This window comes from Sorex fumeus, unplaced genomic scaffold, assembly GCF_029834395.1.
Source record: "Sorex fumeus unplaced genomic scaffold, SorFum_2.1 ptg000078l, whole genome shotgun sequence".
NCBI lineage: Eukaryota > Metazoa > Chordata > Mammalia > Eulipotyphla > Soricidae > Sorex > Sorex fumeus.
In genome coordinates, this window is record NW_026606135.1 from 8,784,724 (window position 1) to 8,802,159 (window position 17,436).

Sequence of the window (17,436 nt, forward strand, 5' to 3'; positions counted from 1 at the left end):
ATGTTCTATTGTTTCAGCATAGTAAAAGTATCACTTTCATAATATTAAGTGTTTCTCACCCTATAACCAAAAAAAAAAAAACTTATGAAGATTTTAATGTCTTTCAAACCCCAGCAAAATCATTTAAGAATGTTTAAAGCAATGTTTCTGAAAAAATTAGCTGTGACCATAAACTGCAAGTGGCATAGGTTATTGCATTGATTTTCTGTTGACACTCCAATCTAGTGCTAAATCTATTCTATCATCTTGCATGTTATTCGTGTTTATATTATGTCAATAATGAACCTTTGTTTTTGATAAATTCATTATTTACACACACATACATCCATCACTGTAGTCTTCTCCCACTGAGGAGCCTGGATGTCACAATCCCTAACTGACAAACAAAATGAAGAAGTACATTACAGAAGGAAGTGTGCAATTTGATGGGGGCAGCACTGAGAGAGCTGATTTCTAGCTTAGATATATTTGAATAAAAGTTTTGGTAGGGGGAGTTCTAGGTAGTCCTTAGAGGAAACCCTGGAGCTACTCCCATTGATTCTCAGCCAGCTGATCCAGATGGTTGAATGCTAGTCCCCAAGGTTATGGAGTTGTTCCAGCCCTGGTGGGGATCACCAAGACCTCCCCACCGGTGCTTGGGTTCTTCTAGGACCATACCCAGTGGTACTCTAGGACTTTATGGCCATACCCTGTTGTGCTCTAGGGCCTGAAGGGAGGAGGGGACATATGATGCTGAGAACCAGAGAGTCACACTCTACCTTTCTAAGCCCAACCAATTAATAACTGTATCTGAAAATATCTTTTGCCAAGGTCATACTGATAAGTAGCAATCTAAATTTAGCCCACATCTTCTGACAACAAAACTCTTGTTCTGACAGATGGAGGAAACTCCTAATTTACTGGTTTATCTTTGCTGATAAATCACATCACATTAATCATACAACTCTAAACACATCATTGTTATTGCTCCCTAATGCTTCCAAAATTAAGTTTAAAACAAATTAGCTTCACACTCATGGATAGTCATAATGTGACAGCTTTTCTATTTATCTCCCACTTTTCTCCTTCATATGTCAGCTGCTCAGGATTATAGTTTCATCAGTGAGTTCCCACTGACCAGAATACATTCTTTGCTCCCTAACAGATCTTTCTTCCTTCCTTCTACACTCCCATCCTTCCTTCCCACCCAGCAGTGCTTAGAGTTTACTCCTGTCTCTGTGCTCAGGCCTTAGTCCTGTTGGGGTTTGAGGGACCATATATGGTACCAGGGATCAAATCAGATTCAGCCTTATGCAAGGCAAGTGCCTTAACCCCTGTACTCTTTCACCTTCCCTATCATGTCTTTTCTGTTCTTCCGAACCACCTTCTTTATCCTTTGCTAATTCCCCCCAACAAAATGTATGATTCTTCCCTTCTTTGATGTACCATTTAGGTTTGGTTTGTTACTTATTATTAATCTCCCACTCTTTTAAAGTATTATTTTCATTCTGTCCTCTCCTAGCATATATGTTTCATAAGAGAATAAATACCTCTATAATCCCTAAAGATCCTGAGATTGTGTTGTCTTCATCAGCCGGTATTTAGATGGAATATGTTTTATTTTTTGCATAGACCGAGAGAAAAAATTGGGGCATGGGGACCGTGGATATACTGGAGTAATAACAGCAGTCAAAGTAACAACTTCAGATAGTGTATATTGTATGTCAGACACATTTCTAAGCACTTTTCATTGACCAGCTCACTTTGTCCTTATATCAACCCAAGTGAGGTACAAGAATAATTTTCTCACTATAAATTTAAGCCACAGAGGGTTTTAACTGACTTGCCCTGTGTGAATTTGCATAGAACAAGTACCAGACAGAAAAGAGAAAGAGTGGGCAAAGATAGCATTGGATAATACTTTTATTAAAGGAAAATTAGTGAAAGAAATGACAGTGATCTACAAAGAGAATAAAAGTACCAAGGTGCATTATGACTTGGGAATTTTTTTAAAAAACGGAAGAACAATATTTAAGGAGGAGAATTTGGTCAGCAGAAGGTCTATAAGCACAAATTAAAGCTAAAGATTTATTGATGTGTTCATTGAGACTTTTCTTTTAAGGGAAAGGAAACTTTCCCTTAGGGAACAAGTTTTAGTGGGGTGGTGTAAAGGGGAATTTAATTTCTAAGAAATTAGGGGTAGATTAGTAGTAATAACATAAGGGCAGATGTAGACTTCATTTATAACATATTGAAAAAAAAATGTAGCACTGTAGCACTGTCCTCCCATTGTTCATCGATTTGCTCGAGCGGACCCAGTAACCTCTGCATTGTGAGATTTGTTACTGTGTTTGGCATATCGAATACATCACGAACAGCTTGCCAGACTTTGCCGTGCGGGTGAGATACTCTCGGTAGCTTGCTGGTCTCTCCAAACCCATGTTGGTCAGGTCGGCTGCGAGCAAGACAAATATAATGGCATTTTGCAGAGTAGTTCAGGAAAAGACTGAAGTTGCAGTAGGGACATAGCATAATAAAGAGTAGAGACGTGATGTGAGGATGAGGTCAAGAAAGAGTACAAACACAGGGGTTTAGATGTTGACTCTAATAAGGCCAAAGGCTATGGAGCCAGGGCCAGGGTGAAGATAGAAAATTAGGAGAAAGACAGCTAAGAAACTCACTTCTAACTTTGAATTCAGCTTACTAGTTCACTAGTAAACTAATAACTCAATTTGCTCGAGCGGGTCCAGTAAAGTCTCCATCGTGAGACTTCTTGTTACTGTGTTTGGCATATTGACTACATCACGGGTAGCTTGCCAGGCTCCACTGTGCGGGCGAGATACTCTCAGTAGCTTGCCGGGCTCTCTGAGAGGGGCAGAGGAATCGAACTTGGGTCGGCCATGTTGGCTGCCTGCAAGGCAAATGCCCTACCGCTGTACTATCGCTCTAGCCCAAACTAACAGCTAAAAAACTTCCTAGTAAACTATACAATACAAACTATACCATACAATCAGTGACTTAAAACTTCAGCAATGCTTTCTTCCATGAAATCAAAGTGGCAGTTCTGGTTCCTTTGGTACTTCAAAGAGAACATCTCTTCCTTGCCTCTTTGCACCTTCTGGTACTTGCAGCAGTCCTTGGTGTTCCTTGGCTTATAGATACTTCTCCATTCTCTACCTCTTTCTTCATATGACCCCCTCCCCTGTGTGTCTTTCTCTGTTCCTGTGTCCAGTCATTGGATTAAAGCCCACCCTCTTCCAGTAAGACCTCAAATATCCTATTTCCAAGTCAAGTCACATGTCTGCATACCATGGTTCAGGACTTAAGCATATATTGTTGTCAGACTCATTTAAGCCCTAACAGCTTTTTAGGAGTCTTACGAAAATTGAAATGTTTGTTATGGAAAATCATAAACAATCAGGAAGATATGTCGTGTACATAGAGCCCTCTTTGTTTGGGCTATTTGTTCAAAACTTTGGCTTTTGTTAATTCCGGAAACAATTTCTTAGACTTTGAGTCCACATTCTGGCTTTTTTCCCCTAGAAGAATTGGGAAAATGCAAAAGAACCTTTTTTAAGTCCTCATTTTGTATATTTATTTCGTATTACTTTTGTTTTGGCCCTGTGATTTGCAAAACTGTTAGTGTTTCGTGCAGTTTTCCAACTTTAAACCCACTGTCAGTGTCAGTCTCTCCACCAAGGCCCAAGGATCCCTCCCTTTCCTTACCCCACCTCCTTTTTAAAATATACCACGGCTGGAGCAATAGGGCGTTTGCCTTGCTCACAGACAACCTGGGTTCGATTCCCAGCATCCCATATGATCCCTGAGCACAATCAGAAGTAATTCTTGATGCAGAGCCAGGAGTAACCCCTGTGCATTGCCAGGTATGGCCCAAAAGGAAAAAAAATAAATATACTTATAGCTTGTGTATATCAAAACTGTAGAAGTCAACATTAGTGAAAGCATGTGACCCACACTCTTGATCCTTACTACTCCATTCTGCCTTTATCTTATGTCTTGATCTCTGAACTGAGTTTGTGTTCACCGTCTGAACTTGTATTCACCATCTGCCTGCCTTTTCCATTGATGTATGTAGTTGTGGTTCACTAACTTGAGTCTAGTCCACCTATTTGAGCTCCTTATTTGCATTCCTCTTTCCTGTGCCAGTGTTGCGGAATCTGCACTCCACCAATCTAAACTCTGAGTTTAGGTAAACTTCATTCAAGAAGATAAATCCAAGCTCCATTCAAGAAGGATATATTTCTTAGCAGTTTTTTTTTACTGTATAGGAATTCCTGGGGCTGAAGTGTGACATGGATGCATATGTCAGGGCTGCTAAAGGAAAAATTCTTTTTATTGAATATGAAATTAGATTAAGTATTCCCAATGTAAGCATAGTTATATCTTTTGATCTTTTGGGAAGCCTCTCTTGCTTGGCAATAATATTGTTTCCTCAAAGATGCATCATTTTTGGCAGTTTTTACAATTTTCCTCCCTCTTCTCTGGTAGCAGGACCTTTCTATGCTGGGTATTCTCTAACAGCTTGTCTCCCATCTGATCTTCAAATGGTATTAGAGAAGCTGCAAAAGCCCAGCGTGGGTTTAACAACTGAGGGATGCCTTTCCTCCCTGTAGGTCGCATGACTAGGTATGCCTGTTGAGTTGGCTGTCCTTTTAAAGATCAGAGAGGTGTAGGAGTTTTACCTACTATAACAGATGCCAGGGATGATACATCTTCCAGGGAAACAATATAAATGGTAAGTAAATTGGTGGTGGGGTTAGTACTATATTTTCTCTTACTCTTGTGTCTTCATTTCTAAATGGAACTGCTCCTCTCAGACACATATAAACATCTTTAAACAGCATGGAACATCTTTAATGAAAGCAATGCAATTTCTCCACAAGCCTCTTAAAATATCTGGGCACTCTTGTCATTCAGAAAAGTGTAGACATGAACTCTTACATTTCCCTTAATGGTTATCCACTCCTAATTCAATCATTTTATGAGCAAATTCTAGATGGACCTCAAGTGGTCAGAGTGATAGTACAGTGGGTAAGATGCTTGCCTTGCATGTAGCCTACCTGGGTTTGATCCCTGGCATCCCACACAGTACCGTGAACCTGCCAGGAGTGATTCCTGAATGCAGAACCAGGAGGAAGACCAGAGCAGCACCGGGTGTGACCCAAAATAACAAGAACAAATTGAAGGGCCTCGATATGATAGTTTACTGTGCAGTTTTTACATAATCTGGAGAAGTGCCTCCCATTATCCTCCGTACTCAGTAATAGCCAGGTAAGAATAGAGTGGCCTTGCACTCAAAGAATAATTGGACTTATATATGACTGGATTCTGTAAACTTTTTTGCAGGTGAATTATCATAATTTTTTTATTTCTCCAATAGTAAATAACCCATAAACTGCCCCCCCCCCGTTTTTGGCTCCCAGACACAGCATAGGACCCAGTCTCTAGGGAGAGAAAAGGAATTGCAATAACTAGTTTAGGAGTCCTAATCCTAAAAGAAGTATTTGTAAGACCTCAAATAACCCCATTTTCAAGTTCCATTGGCTAGTTAACTGATTTTGTGCTAAATCTACAAGATCCTTCCCAAGGTCAGAGTGAATCCTTAGAGGGGGTTTTCTTAGTTCTACCTGTCAGAGATGAAGCCATCAAGAATTTAGAGTACCTTTTGCATTTATTTGTTTACTTATCTATCTTCTTACCAGTCTGAAAGTTCCTTAAACATTTATCTCAGAGAAGGAAATTGCTATTCTTTTCTTTTTTGATTTTTGGGCCACACCCACCTGGTTATGATTTCTTGAACACAAACCCCATTGTATGGTGACATTATGACATTAGTAGACCAGTTATTTAGTTATTTAATTAGCCTACTAATTAACTAGTAAAAGTAAAAGTAAAGGCCCTCCCGTTGATCGTCGATTTGCTCGAGCGGGCCCAGTAACGTCTCCATTGGAGACTTTGTTGTTACTGTGTCTGGCATATCGAATACTCTCGGTAGCTTGCCGGGCTCTCCGAGAGGGGCGGAGGAATCGAACTCGGGTCGGCCATGTTGGCTGCGTGCAAGGCAGACGCCCTACCCGCTGTGCTATCGCTAGTATCTTTAGTTATTTCTTGGATTGGTCAGATTCCCTCCATTCTGAGGGATGGGGTCGAGAGAAAGGGTCTGGCTATACCCGTGTTCTTTTGTTCAGTGAATAGACCTAGGAGTCTCTGCCTTACATTTGGTATTCAGCTGTTATTTGTTACTCCTGTTTTTCATATAGTTCTTATCATCGCATCTGTGCTACATTCCCCTTATTCTGAAGCCCTGTTGGCTTATATTCTATAATATTCTAAATTTCCAGCCCTCTTTTGTAGTAAGTGTGGGAGGATAGTTACTCAGTAACATGGAGAGATATAGAAATCTTTTTCTTTACATAATTTTCACAATGATTTTTCTTATTTCAGCTTTAACACCCTCTCTAAATTCCCAATTCTAGCTTCTGTGCCTTTCAAGGACTGTTCAGTATAGACCAGTCAGGTTGCTTTTCATCTTTCCCTGTTAGATCTTGGTTGTCAGCTTTCTAAGCTCTGCTAAAATGGTTTTCACATGTCCCTCTGCTTTCTAACTACTTCTTACTTTTGAGGCTATGGACTTTTCTTCTCTTTGTCCCTGCAGCTTTTATGTACTTAAAATAGCAAAAGAAACTTTGCCATCTTTTTAGTAGGACCAAGAGAGGAATTAAATCTTGATCTGCCATTCTAACCTGAAAAGCCTCCATTGCTTTCTTGAATTCATGAGGAATATGGTAAAGGTAAAGGTAAAGGCCCTCCCGTTGTTCATCGATATTCTTGAGCGGGCCCAGTAACGTCTCCATTGGAGACTTTGTTGTTACTGTGTTTGGCATATCGAATACGTCACGGGGAGCTTGCCAGGCTCTGCCTTGCGGGCGAGATACTCTCGGTAGCTTGCCGGGCTCTCCGAGAGGGGCGGAGGAATCGAACTCGGGTCGGCCATCTTGGCCTCATGTAAGGCGAACGCCCTACCCGCTGTGCTATCGCTCCAGCCCATGAGGAATATGAGATTTCAGAAATCTTCATGTTCCAAAATCAGCTGTGTGTAATAACAAGCACCACAGGATGATAATTTAAAACAACAAAAACATGTATTCTACTCACCTGTGTGTAGTTTGGGTGAGAAATGGTCGGGAGGCTCATATTTGTTCTTCTGTATCTCAGCTGAGGTTTCCAGAGGCTGGAGGTCTGGAATTATCTGAGTGCTCCCTCACTCACGTGCTGGGGATACATGCTAGCCATAGGCTTGGACTATAGAAGGGTTCCAGCTGGAACATCTGTGCCTGATGGCCTTTGGAGCGAAGTCTCCTTGCTTTCTTATAGCATGGTGGCTGGATTCCAAGGATGAGCATCCCAAAAGAAAGTCAAACAGGAACTTTACTTCTTTGTATAATCTAGTCACAGAATATAACTAGTCTGTACCATTTCCCACCCCATCCCCCATCCCCAAGAGCAGGAGTCACAAAGACTGGCCTGTATTCAAAAGAAAGGAATTAGAGTCTATCTTTTGATGGAAGATTTAGTAAAGAATTTATGGGCACATTTTAAAATCACAACAAAAGTCTATGAGTATAGATCCAGAAAGAGAAACCTGATTTTTGACTCTGATTTCTGAACTTTTTATTATACCCTGTTATGGAACAGGAACCTGTGTCACATCAGATGTTTCAGATGATATGTGCCTGTTAATGTTGTGGTAGTCTTTAGTTTTTCTATTACAGATTATTATATACTTTGCTATAATCAAAATTATTTTTGTGATGCTTGTTCTGTTTGTTGCAGAAATGGAAATTAGAAATGATCTAGAATGGTATTTTTCAAGTTTTAGTTTTTGTTTTGTAGTTTCGTATTTTTATAACAAAGCACATTTTGAAAATCTTAGAGCATCATTAGAGAAACAACTTAACTGATCTATAGCACCATTCCCCTGAAGTGGTCTTTGAAGTTCAAAGTTCTTTTCTGTTTTGTTTTACTTTGCGTAGGGTGGTATTTGGGCTACACCTGGTAGTTGAAGTTCTTTTTTGAAATCTTGGAACCAATGGACTTTGGGCCATCTCTTTAATCTAGGATGTTATTAGTCGTAGAGCGTTCTCATTGAATTGTGTGAGCTTAAGAAAGTAATCAAGCTAGCAACATGACTTAGTTCCTGACTACCAAAGCTAATGATTTTTCTGTTAAGTGTTTCTGATTTAATTAAAAGAATGCTTGGGATGTGTGTCACCTGTAGCAAACCTTTTGTATCAGATTTTCTTTGCTAGCAACAAGGGGATAAGGAGGCCCTAATTCTTCCTTCTGAACACTCAACCTCCCTAATGACACCTGTTTACTTGATGTTACTGTTGCAATCGGTAATGGCTGGCCAGGAATTTTCAGTCTGTTATTTATGTGACCAATTTAACATTATAAATGTAAGAAGACTACGTATTACCAGTTTTCAATCAGAGTCAGCCAGTGATGATTTTTTGAGAAAGTACCTAATAGTCTCACACTCTCATACATGATTGTATGATCTTCACATTGTTTTTATATACTACAATCTCCTACCATAACCTTTCTTGCACCAGCTTTAAATGTTTTACTTAATGTTTCTAAGCAACCAACTGGCAATATATATTAAAAGAAAAGGGAAATGATTACTTATCAATTTAGCACAGAGTGTTCCTAAGTATTGGCTGAATGAAACCTAAATGACAGGCTTTTACTAATAAATGTATTTTTGGATTTTTTTAGTGCACGAACAATATTTTATATTGCAATAAAAGCTACATATGAAAGAATAAAGATTTTCCTGTTCTATTTATAATATCAGTTTGAGATTTAATTAATCTCTCATTGCCGCAGTTATTGATTTTCTCTCTTGAATTAGATTTAATAACCATCTGTGAGAACAGGCTGAAAGCCTATCTCTGGAAACAATGCCTTGATAGTCAGGAACATGAGAGCAGCTGTGAGCTGTTATTCTTCCTTTCTTAATAGCTGAATGTCACATCCTGTAGTTTGGCTTTCATTCACTAATCTGAGCAAAGGATTCTGTCTTTCTGACTCAAGTTCCATTAACATAGTACGTTAGGGTTGTGAATTACTCTTCAGTCCAAGTTATATTCTGACTGAAATCCCATCAAGACCTCTGCTTCTGATCTCATTTTGTGGTCCTTTTGACCTTGACTTACTATTTTGCTTCTATACAGACCTCCCCACTCTCAGGCTTTGCCAAAATCCAGTTCTCTCACTAAAATTTTGCTTCTACCTCAGCATGGCACTAATAGAAATGAGTGGGTATAAAAATGTGTATATGTGCTCTGTGGGTGACTAAGTTAATTTATATTTGAATAAGTCTGTTTGTACTTAATAGTGGGTGTTTATAGCCAGGTTGGAAAAGGTGTGGGGGAAGGGATAGGCAACTGTAAGCCTGCTGGAGAGAAGAGACTCTAGCAGTATTGGAAAGAAGCCTGTTTACTATTTCTTTTTTGCTGAGATGTCCTTTTCAATCCCCAACAATCAAGATTTCAAAATTAGGAAGGAAGGACGGTCCTCCCGTCGTTCATCGATTTGCTCGAGCGGGCCCAGTAACGTCTCCGTCATGAGACTTTAAGAAATATTTGTATTTAATATTTAATTTCACTTACTAATAAATTGAGGCATCCAACTTGAGGTAAAAATATAAATAAATGGAAGTTAAGTATTTCTATATTTAACACAGTCACACCAGTGCTGAAACTTGTGTTAAACCACTTTGAAGCATGAGTGACTTAAGTGTGTGTTGGGTCAGTGTTTTAATAGAGGGTCTAAAATCAAGGACATAGTGATTTTAGATACAGATATTGAGCTAGCACTGTAGTACTGTCATCCCATTGTTCATCGATTTGCTCGAGCAGGCACCAGTAACGCCTCCATTCGTCCCTGTCATGTGCTGGTGTAGCCCAATGGCGTCTGCTCACTCCAGGAACATGAAGTAAGACTTGTTGTTACTGTTTTGGGCATATCGAATACGACACAGGGAGCTTACCAGGCTCTGCCGTGCAGGCAGGATACTCTTGGTAGCTTGCCAGGCTCTCCGAGAGGGACGAAGGAATCAAACCCGGGTTGGCCGCATGCAAGGCAAACACCCTACCCGCTGTGCTATCACTCCAGCCTGATATTGAGCTATACCACTGAAATTCTGTATTGTAAACTAGTGATTGATTAGTTAAAGGGGGAATAAAAATCAGTTATAGAATTGAATTGAAGAACTTTAAGGGGCGATAGTGCAGCACGTAGCCATTTGCCTTGCATGTAGCCAACTGGGGTTCGATCCCTGGCATCACATATGGTCCCTCAAACCCTGCCAGAAGTGATCCCTGAGCACAGGACCAGGAGTAAGCTCTGAGAACCTCTGGGTGTGGCTCAAAAACAAACAAAAAAAGAATATAAATATTCTGTGCTTATTCTGTTGCATCTTTTATTCTTTCTTCTAAAATTGTTGAATAGGGTTTCATAGTGTGATCTCTAGACTAGCAGAATCAATATCAGCTGGGAACACACTAGAATTGCAGGTTATTGAACACCACCCTGACCTACCAAATCAAAATTTGAGGACTGTTTAAGTCTATGCTTTATTAAGTTGTTTAAGAGATTCTGATAGTAAAATTTGAAAACCATTTCTATTAAAAATTAAAAAAAGATGTCTCTGTAATACCTTCTAATATGAAAGTTTACCTTAACATATGCCCTAACAGTAATGAAATATATCTTTGTTTATTGAAATTGGTAATAGGTCCAAGAATTTGATTAGGAAAGTGGGTAAGGAAAGAAGACCTTATATTTATGTTAATTTCTATGATACTTGATAGAGCTTTATGTTTCATTATCTTAGAGTTTAAAATATATTGAGGGCTGGAGCGATAGCATAGCGGGTAGGGCATTTGCCTTGCACGTGGCCGACCTGGGTTCCATCCCCGGCATCCCATATGGTCCCCAAGCACCTCCAGGAGTAATTCCTGAGTGCAGAGCCAGGAGTGACCCCTGAGCATTGCTGAGTATGACCCAAAAGGCAAAAAATATATATGGTAAAGGTAAAGGCCCTCCCGTTGATCATCGATTTGCTCGAGCAGGCCCAGTAACGTCTCCATTGGAGACTTTGTTGTTACTGTGTCTGGCATATCGAATACATCACGGGGAGCTTGCCAGGCTCTGCCGTGCGGGCGAGATACTCTCGGTAGCTTGCCGGGCTCTCCGAGAGGGGCGGAGGAATCGAACTCGGGTCGGCCATGTTGGCTGCCTGCAAGGCAAACGCCCTACCGCTGTGCTATCGCTCATATATATATATATATATATATATATATATGGTTCCACTGATTTTGAAATATTAATACTTGATAAAATGCAATCTCCAGAATAGAAAGCTTAATAGGTAGACATAACAGTGGATTGGAGGGCATAGGAATTATATCGGAGGGGAGCTATAATAATAAAATGATGAAAATTATTCAATTGGCACAATTGAGATAAAATAGACTGTAAAATAATGTTTCAATCACCCAATTGGAACAATTGAAAGTAAATGGACAGTAAAATAGTTTTAGTAGTAAGACTTTAATAGTCTTAGTATTCTGTAAAGCTATAAAGTTTTATGTAAGGCCGTAAGTTCTCACATTCTTGTTATTGGAGTCTTGGAAGGGGAAGCAAAATAGGTAGACTGAAAAAAATCTAAAAGAAATGACTGAAAGATGAAGACATAGTATAGCGATAAGGTGCTTGCCTTGCATGTGACTGACGCAGCACCAAATATGGTTCCCTGAGCACTGCCAAGAGTAATCCCTGAGCAAGGCTGAATGTTTCCTAAAATATTTTACTGGATACTTCCTATATTTCACAGGAAACTCAAATCTATAGATTCAAGAAGCTGAGTAACAACAGTCCATAAAAACCCACATTAAGATGTATAATAATTAAACTCTCAAAGGACACACAGAAAAGTATTGAAAAATACCCGGGTAAACATGATATCTAAAATGGAGGGAATGGGCTAGGAAATTTAAATAACAGATTTCACTTTAGTGACCATGGATACAGAAAGAAGAGACCGATGAACTGCCAACCTAGAACCCTTCACCCTCCAAGAATATTTTTCAGTAATGGAGGGTTGAGGAAGTAGGGGCAATCAAGACATTCTCTCATAAAGAGAAATTTTTGGATGTAGACTTTCCCTGAGCAAATATATTAAGAGGATATTTAAACAAAATGGAAACAGCAAAATAAGAAACCTTAACATATAAAAAGAATTTATTCAAAAATAAGTAAATGCAGTAGTTTCCTTTTCTTTTTAAATTTCCTAAATTATGGTTCATAGCAGAAACAAAAATATAACACTTGGTGAGATATTTGAAGTATGTAAATAAAATGTATAATCATAAACAGGAGGGTAAAGATATATATAAAAAAGGAAATATGAGTTCTACTTTCTGGTAAAGTGATAAGATGGAGAATCTGTGGTAAATTATATTTAATGTACTATTTAGAACAACCATTCAGAAACACAATAGAAAATAAAAATGGAATTATAGAAATATAATGCTTAATTAATTCACAGGAAAACAGGAAAAATAATAGCTTAAAACAAACGAAATTAAAATGTCATATTTATATTTAAATATATAAATTTTATTACATTAAATGTAGGGCTGGAGCGATAGCACAGCGGTAGGGCATTTGCCTTGCACGCAGCCAACATGGCCAACCCGAGTTCGATTCCTCTGCCCCTCTCAGAGAGCCCGGCAAGCTACCAAGAGTATCTCGCCCGCACGGCAGAGCCTGGCAAGCTCCCCATGACGTATTCGATATGCCAGACACAGTAACAAGAAAGTCTCCAATGGAGACGTTACTGGGCCAGCTCGAGCAAATCGATGAACAACAGGACAGTGACAGAGACATTAAATGTAAATGTTCTGAGTACATCAAAATGCAGAGATTATAAGAATAGATTTAAAAGCATGATCTAACAATATATGGTCTATAAGAAACTCACTTCTAAAATTAAAACAATATGGATATATTGAAAGTAAGCAAGGAAAAATATGTACAAAGATACTTTTATTTTCAGATATAATACTTAGAACAAAGAAAATTACTAGAGCTGGAAGGAATGTTTTATCATGATTAAAAAGGATGGTCACTAATAAGACAACAAGCATAAGTGTGTATATAACAAACACCAGAATTGTGAGATAAGTGAAATAAAAGCCAATAGAACCTAAAAAAAGAATAACAGAAAAGTTCAAAATTGGGTGTTGAAATTTTGAACTTCAATTGTGGATTTGATTAAATTAGATAGGAAATCATCAAGGACTAGAATATAGAAGGACACATCAACATCATGAGCCAGCAATATCTAACCAACAGTTATAGAATATCCCACCCCAAAACAGCACAATTTGCGTCTCCATTACCCAGAGAACATAGACCAACAATGACCATGGCCTGGGCCATAAAACAAGCCTCACAAAACTTTAGTAGTATAGAAATAGCTCATAAAAGGCAGACATATGCCTGCCATGTGCAAAGCCTAGAGTTCAATCTCTGGCTCCATATGTCCCCCGCAGTAGCACTGGATCTGACTGTATTGTGCCCCAGCATTGTTGGGCTGTAGCATCACAGCATTGTAGGATCCAAACTCTAAAGCTCTCTGACCCACGCCATTGGGTCATTGTCAAGCGTGGCCAGGAGGTCCCAAGAACCACTGGGGAGGTACCAAAATTTTTTTCTGAAGAATTGAGGTACTATAGAATATGCTCTCTGAGTATTACCAAATTAGAAGTCTACAACAAAATAACATGAGAATCTCCTATTACCAGGAAACTGTACCACATACTTCTAATTATGACTTCATCAAAATTTAAAACCTTTATTACAGGAAGACTGTTTAGAGAATGAAAAGACAAGCTACAGCAGTGGCTGAGGAGATAGTTCATTTGTCAAGAGCACATGCTTTGCATGACTAGAACCTAATTTCAAACTCTGGCAAAACATGCTCCACTACTTCACTGCCACTGTCTGTTGCCCTGCAAACTTCTGGACAATGCTGGTTATGACGCTGGAGGCCCCTAATACCACAGGACCTATGAAGCTCCACATCCTCAGTCCCCAGCATTGAGCCACCTGACTGGAATGACCAAGTATGGTGAGCCCAGGTCCCCTGAACACTCTTGGGAACCTCTCCCCCAACCCCAAAGAAAATAATGCTTTATATATTTGCAGATATAAAACAAACCCAAATGAAAACAAGCCAAATCAAATGCTGAATAGACTTATTTACTATCAAGCATGTCAAATAAGAATATTTGAATAAGAAAAATGTACTTGGTATATTGTTTATTCACAATAAATATTATTTATTATATTATTTAAAATAAATAATTTTAAAATTCCATTAATTAAAAGCTTCAAATGAATCACTAAAATTTTTTATGTTACATTATATGAAAGAGTCAAATGTCACGAAAACAAGCATAGGAATATGGATTTGATTTAAAATCTACAATCATTGCTTTTAACATGTGTCCATAAACATTCATTCAACTCATGTAGTCTAGAATTTTGTTTCTATTTCTATATGTATGGAGAAAAAAAATCATTCCTTTCTTTTCTTCAGCTAACAGTGACCCTTCACACCCAGAAGGTAAATACCAACACTGGCTCAATTAAGCACTTAATGTTTGTCTTAAGTTTGTCTTAAGCACTTAATGTAAAAGATAAAAATCAGGCAATGTCTTAGATATGCTTTACACTTATGACATAATGCCAATGACAGTCTTTGAGTATTCCCTTATTTTTCCTCATTCCAAAGCAACTATGTCCAACCATCTCATTCCTTAAATTTCCCAGACCTCTTTCCCATAACCACTCTCAGTCATATATTTGAGAGTGAAAGAAGATACACTCAAAGGAGGATAAATTCCCTGTCCCACCATCAATTCAACTAATTCACCTGCATGTGCATGGCAAGAGCCTCGCCCATACTATTCTACGGCCCCTCACACTATTTATCATGTGTTTTTTCTTCTCTACTCTCCTTGTGTGGTTCTTCTTAGCTCGTTATTCTTTTGAGTTAATTGTCCTCAATAATTTTGGTACAATAAACATATATTCCTGGCACATTCTTTGTTGTATGTTTCAAATTTTTCTTCAACTTATAAATCCTTTTTTATTATTTTATTTTTGGCTTTGGGGCCATACTTTGCAGTGCTCAAGGCATTCTCTTAGCTCTGCACTCAGGAATTATTTATGATGGGGCTCAGGACACCAAATGCAGTTCCTGAGATTAAACCCAGGTCAACCATATGCAAGTATGCAACTTCTAATGTCACTGATTATCAGAAGTTTATTATTTTAATATAACCAGAACAAAAAGACAATGAACTCTACAAAAATGAAGAGAAATTCTCTTAAATTTTCTTGTAAATTGATAAGAAAAATGCTAAAACTCCAAAGAACAGCTGCAGATATAAATTGTAGATATTTAGAAGGCTAGTAAACATTAAAAGCATTGAAATGAACTAAAACGCCCCCGAAAGACAACTTTTGGAAAGGAAAGAGAGAAAAGAGTATCCCACCTGCACAGCAAAGCCGGGCAAGCTACCCATGATGTATTCAATATGCCAAAAACAGTAACAACAAATCTCACAATGGAGACGTTACTGGTGTCCACTCGAGCAAATCGATGGACAATGGGAGGACAGTGCTACAGTGCTACCCTGCTATATTTTGCTCAATTAGCCTTATATCTTACAATTTGGAGAATTTTATAACTTAATTACATTGAGTTCATTTTTATACTTCACAGTGAGAGACCTACCAGCAATTTGCCTTGATGTTAGACAAAAACAGCGCACCTCTATAGATGCATCGTCATCCGAATTAAAGACTCCAGCTCTACCAGATCCTGTCCCTCCTATCCAGCCCAAAACTATGAAAGATTTTCAGTAAGTCCTGGCTCAGTATTATATGGAAACATAAGTCAAGTACATGTCATAACGTCACACAATTTAATATCTTTGTGTGAGAAGTTGATTGAATTTGTGGGTCATTATAAAGCATTGCCAAGAGTGAAAACTTAAAGACTAAAATTTTGAAAGCAAAAACAATTGATAAACAATGTTGAAAATTAAGAAAGTCTGAGTCAAAAGGATATTAGTGATAACCAATTGTTTTTAAAAATATGCAGTTTCATCTACTATAAAAAAATCTATAGTCTATGTCACTACTGATAAATATTCAAATAATCATTTGAAGAACTAGATGAGACTAAGAGGTAGAGACAAATTGAGAATAAATCTTTCCAGAATTTTGAACATCAGGGAAAAGGAAGGAAGAATATTAATTGTAAGAAGCTGGTCAAGAATAAAGTTTTTGGAAAGCATGTTATTAGTATCTTTGAAGCTGGATTGGTATTTAAAATATTAAAATACATAAACTATATGTGATAACTGGAACACGTTTCTATATTTAGCTCTAGCATTTTAAATTGCATGTTTTTGATATTTATTTGTAAAGAACTAAAGCTGTATTATCTGAGTAATATTTCTTTATGTTTTTTATTCTAGGGAAGATGTAGAAAAAGTGAAGTCATCAGGAGATTGGAAAGCAGTTCATGATTTTTATCTAAAAACATTTGATTCTTTCCCAGAACTAAATGCTGCGTTTAAGGTAATTATAGATAAAGCATATCTTTTAGTATTAAATTTTAAAGAAAAGCAGATAAAATTAATTCTCTGCGTGCCAGAAAGAGATACTGTTCAACCAGCTGGGTGCATGATTTGCAGACAGGATGTGCATGTTCAATCCCAGGTACCACTTGATCCCTGAGTACCAAGGTAATGTAGTTTACAAGCACCATCTCTTTTAATGCTCAATATTGACATAAATAACATTAATATATAATATAGTTATACAATTTGTAATATATATGTACAGAAATATTAATAATGTTTGACTCTATTCTTTCAGTTTTACTTGTTTTGGTGTTTTGGTGTTTTTGTGAGTGGGTTTTTGTTTTTGTTTTTAATTCGCACTATGGCTGTTCACACCTATTTTGTGAACAGCCTATTCCTGACTTTGTGCACAGGTGTCACTCCTGGCCATACCCAGGGAACTGTATGTGGTACAGGGGATCAGTCTTAGGTTGACCGCATGCAAGACAGGCACCTTATCCACTTTACTGTAACCCAGCCTCTTTCAGTCTTACAAAGGCTGTTAAAATCATTATTACATATTAATTTTTAGCAAGTTTTTTCTAAAAGTTTTTTATAATCATACTAAAACTTTTAAAAATTATGAAGAAAAAGTTACAGTTCAAATCTTATTAAGAAAACAGTCAACATATTCATGGGATTTTCATTCATGGATCCTGTC

General features: G+C 38.0%; 1 protein-coding gene across 1 annotated transcript in view; it reads left to right on the top strand.

The window, feature by feature from the left end:
* The window catches only part of HECTD2 (HECT domain E3 ubiquitin protein ligase 2), a 77,501-nt gene that overhangs the window by 17,916 nt on the left and 42,149 nt on the right, over positions 1-17,436 (top strand). Inside the window, exons 3-4 of the mRNA XM_056130470.1 lie at positions 15,869-16,007; positions 16,629-16,731. Of these exons, the coding sequence (XP_055986445.1) occupies positions 15,869-16,007; positions 16,629-16,731 (242 nt within the window). The remainder of the gene's footprint in view (positions 1-15,868; positions 16,008-16,628; positions 16,732-17,436) is intronic.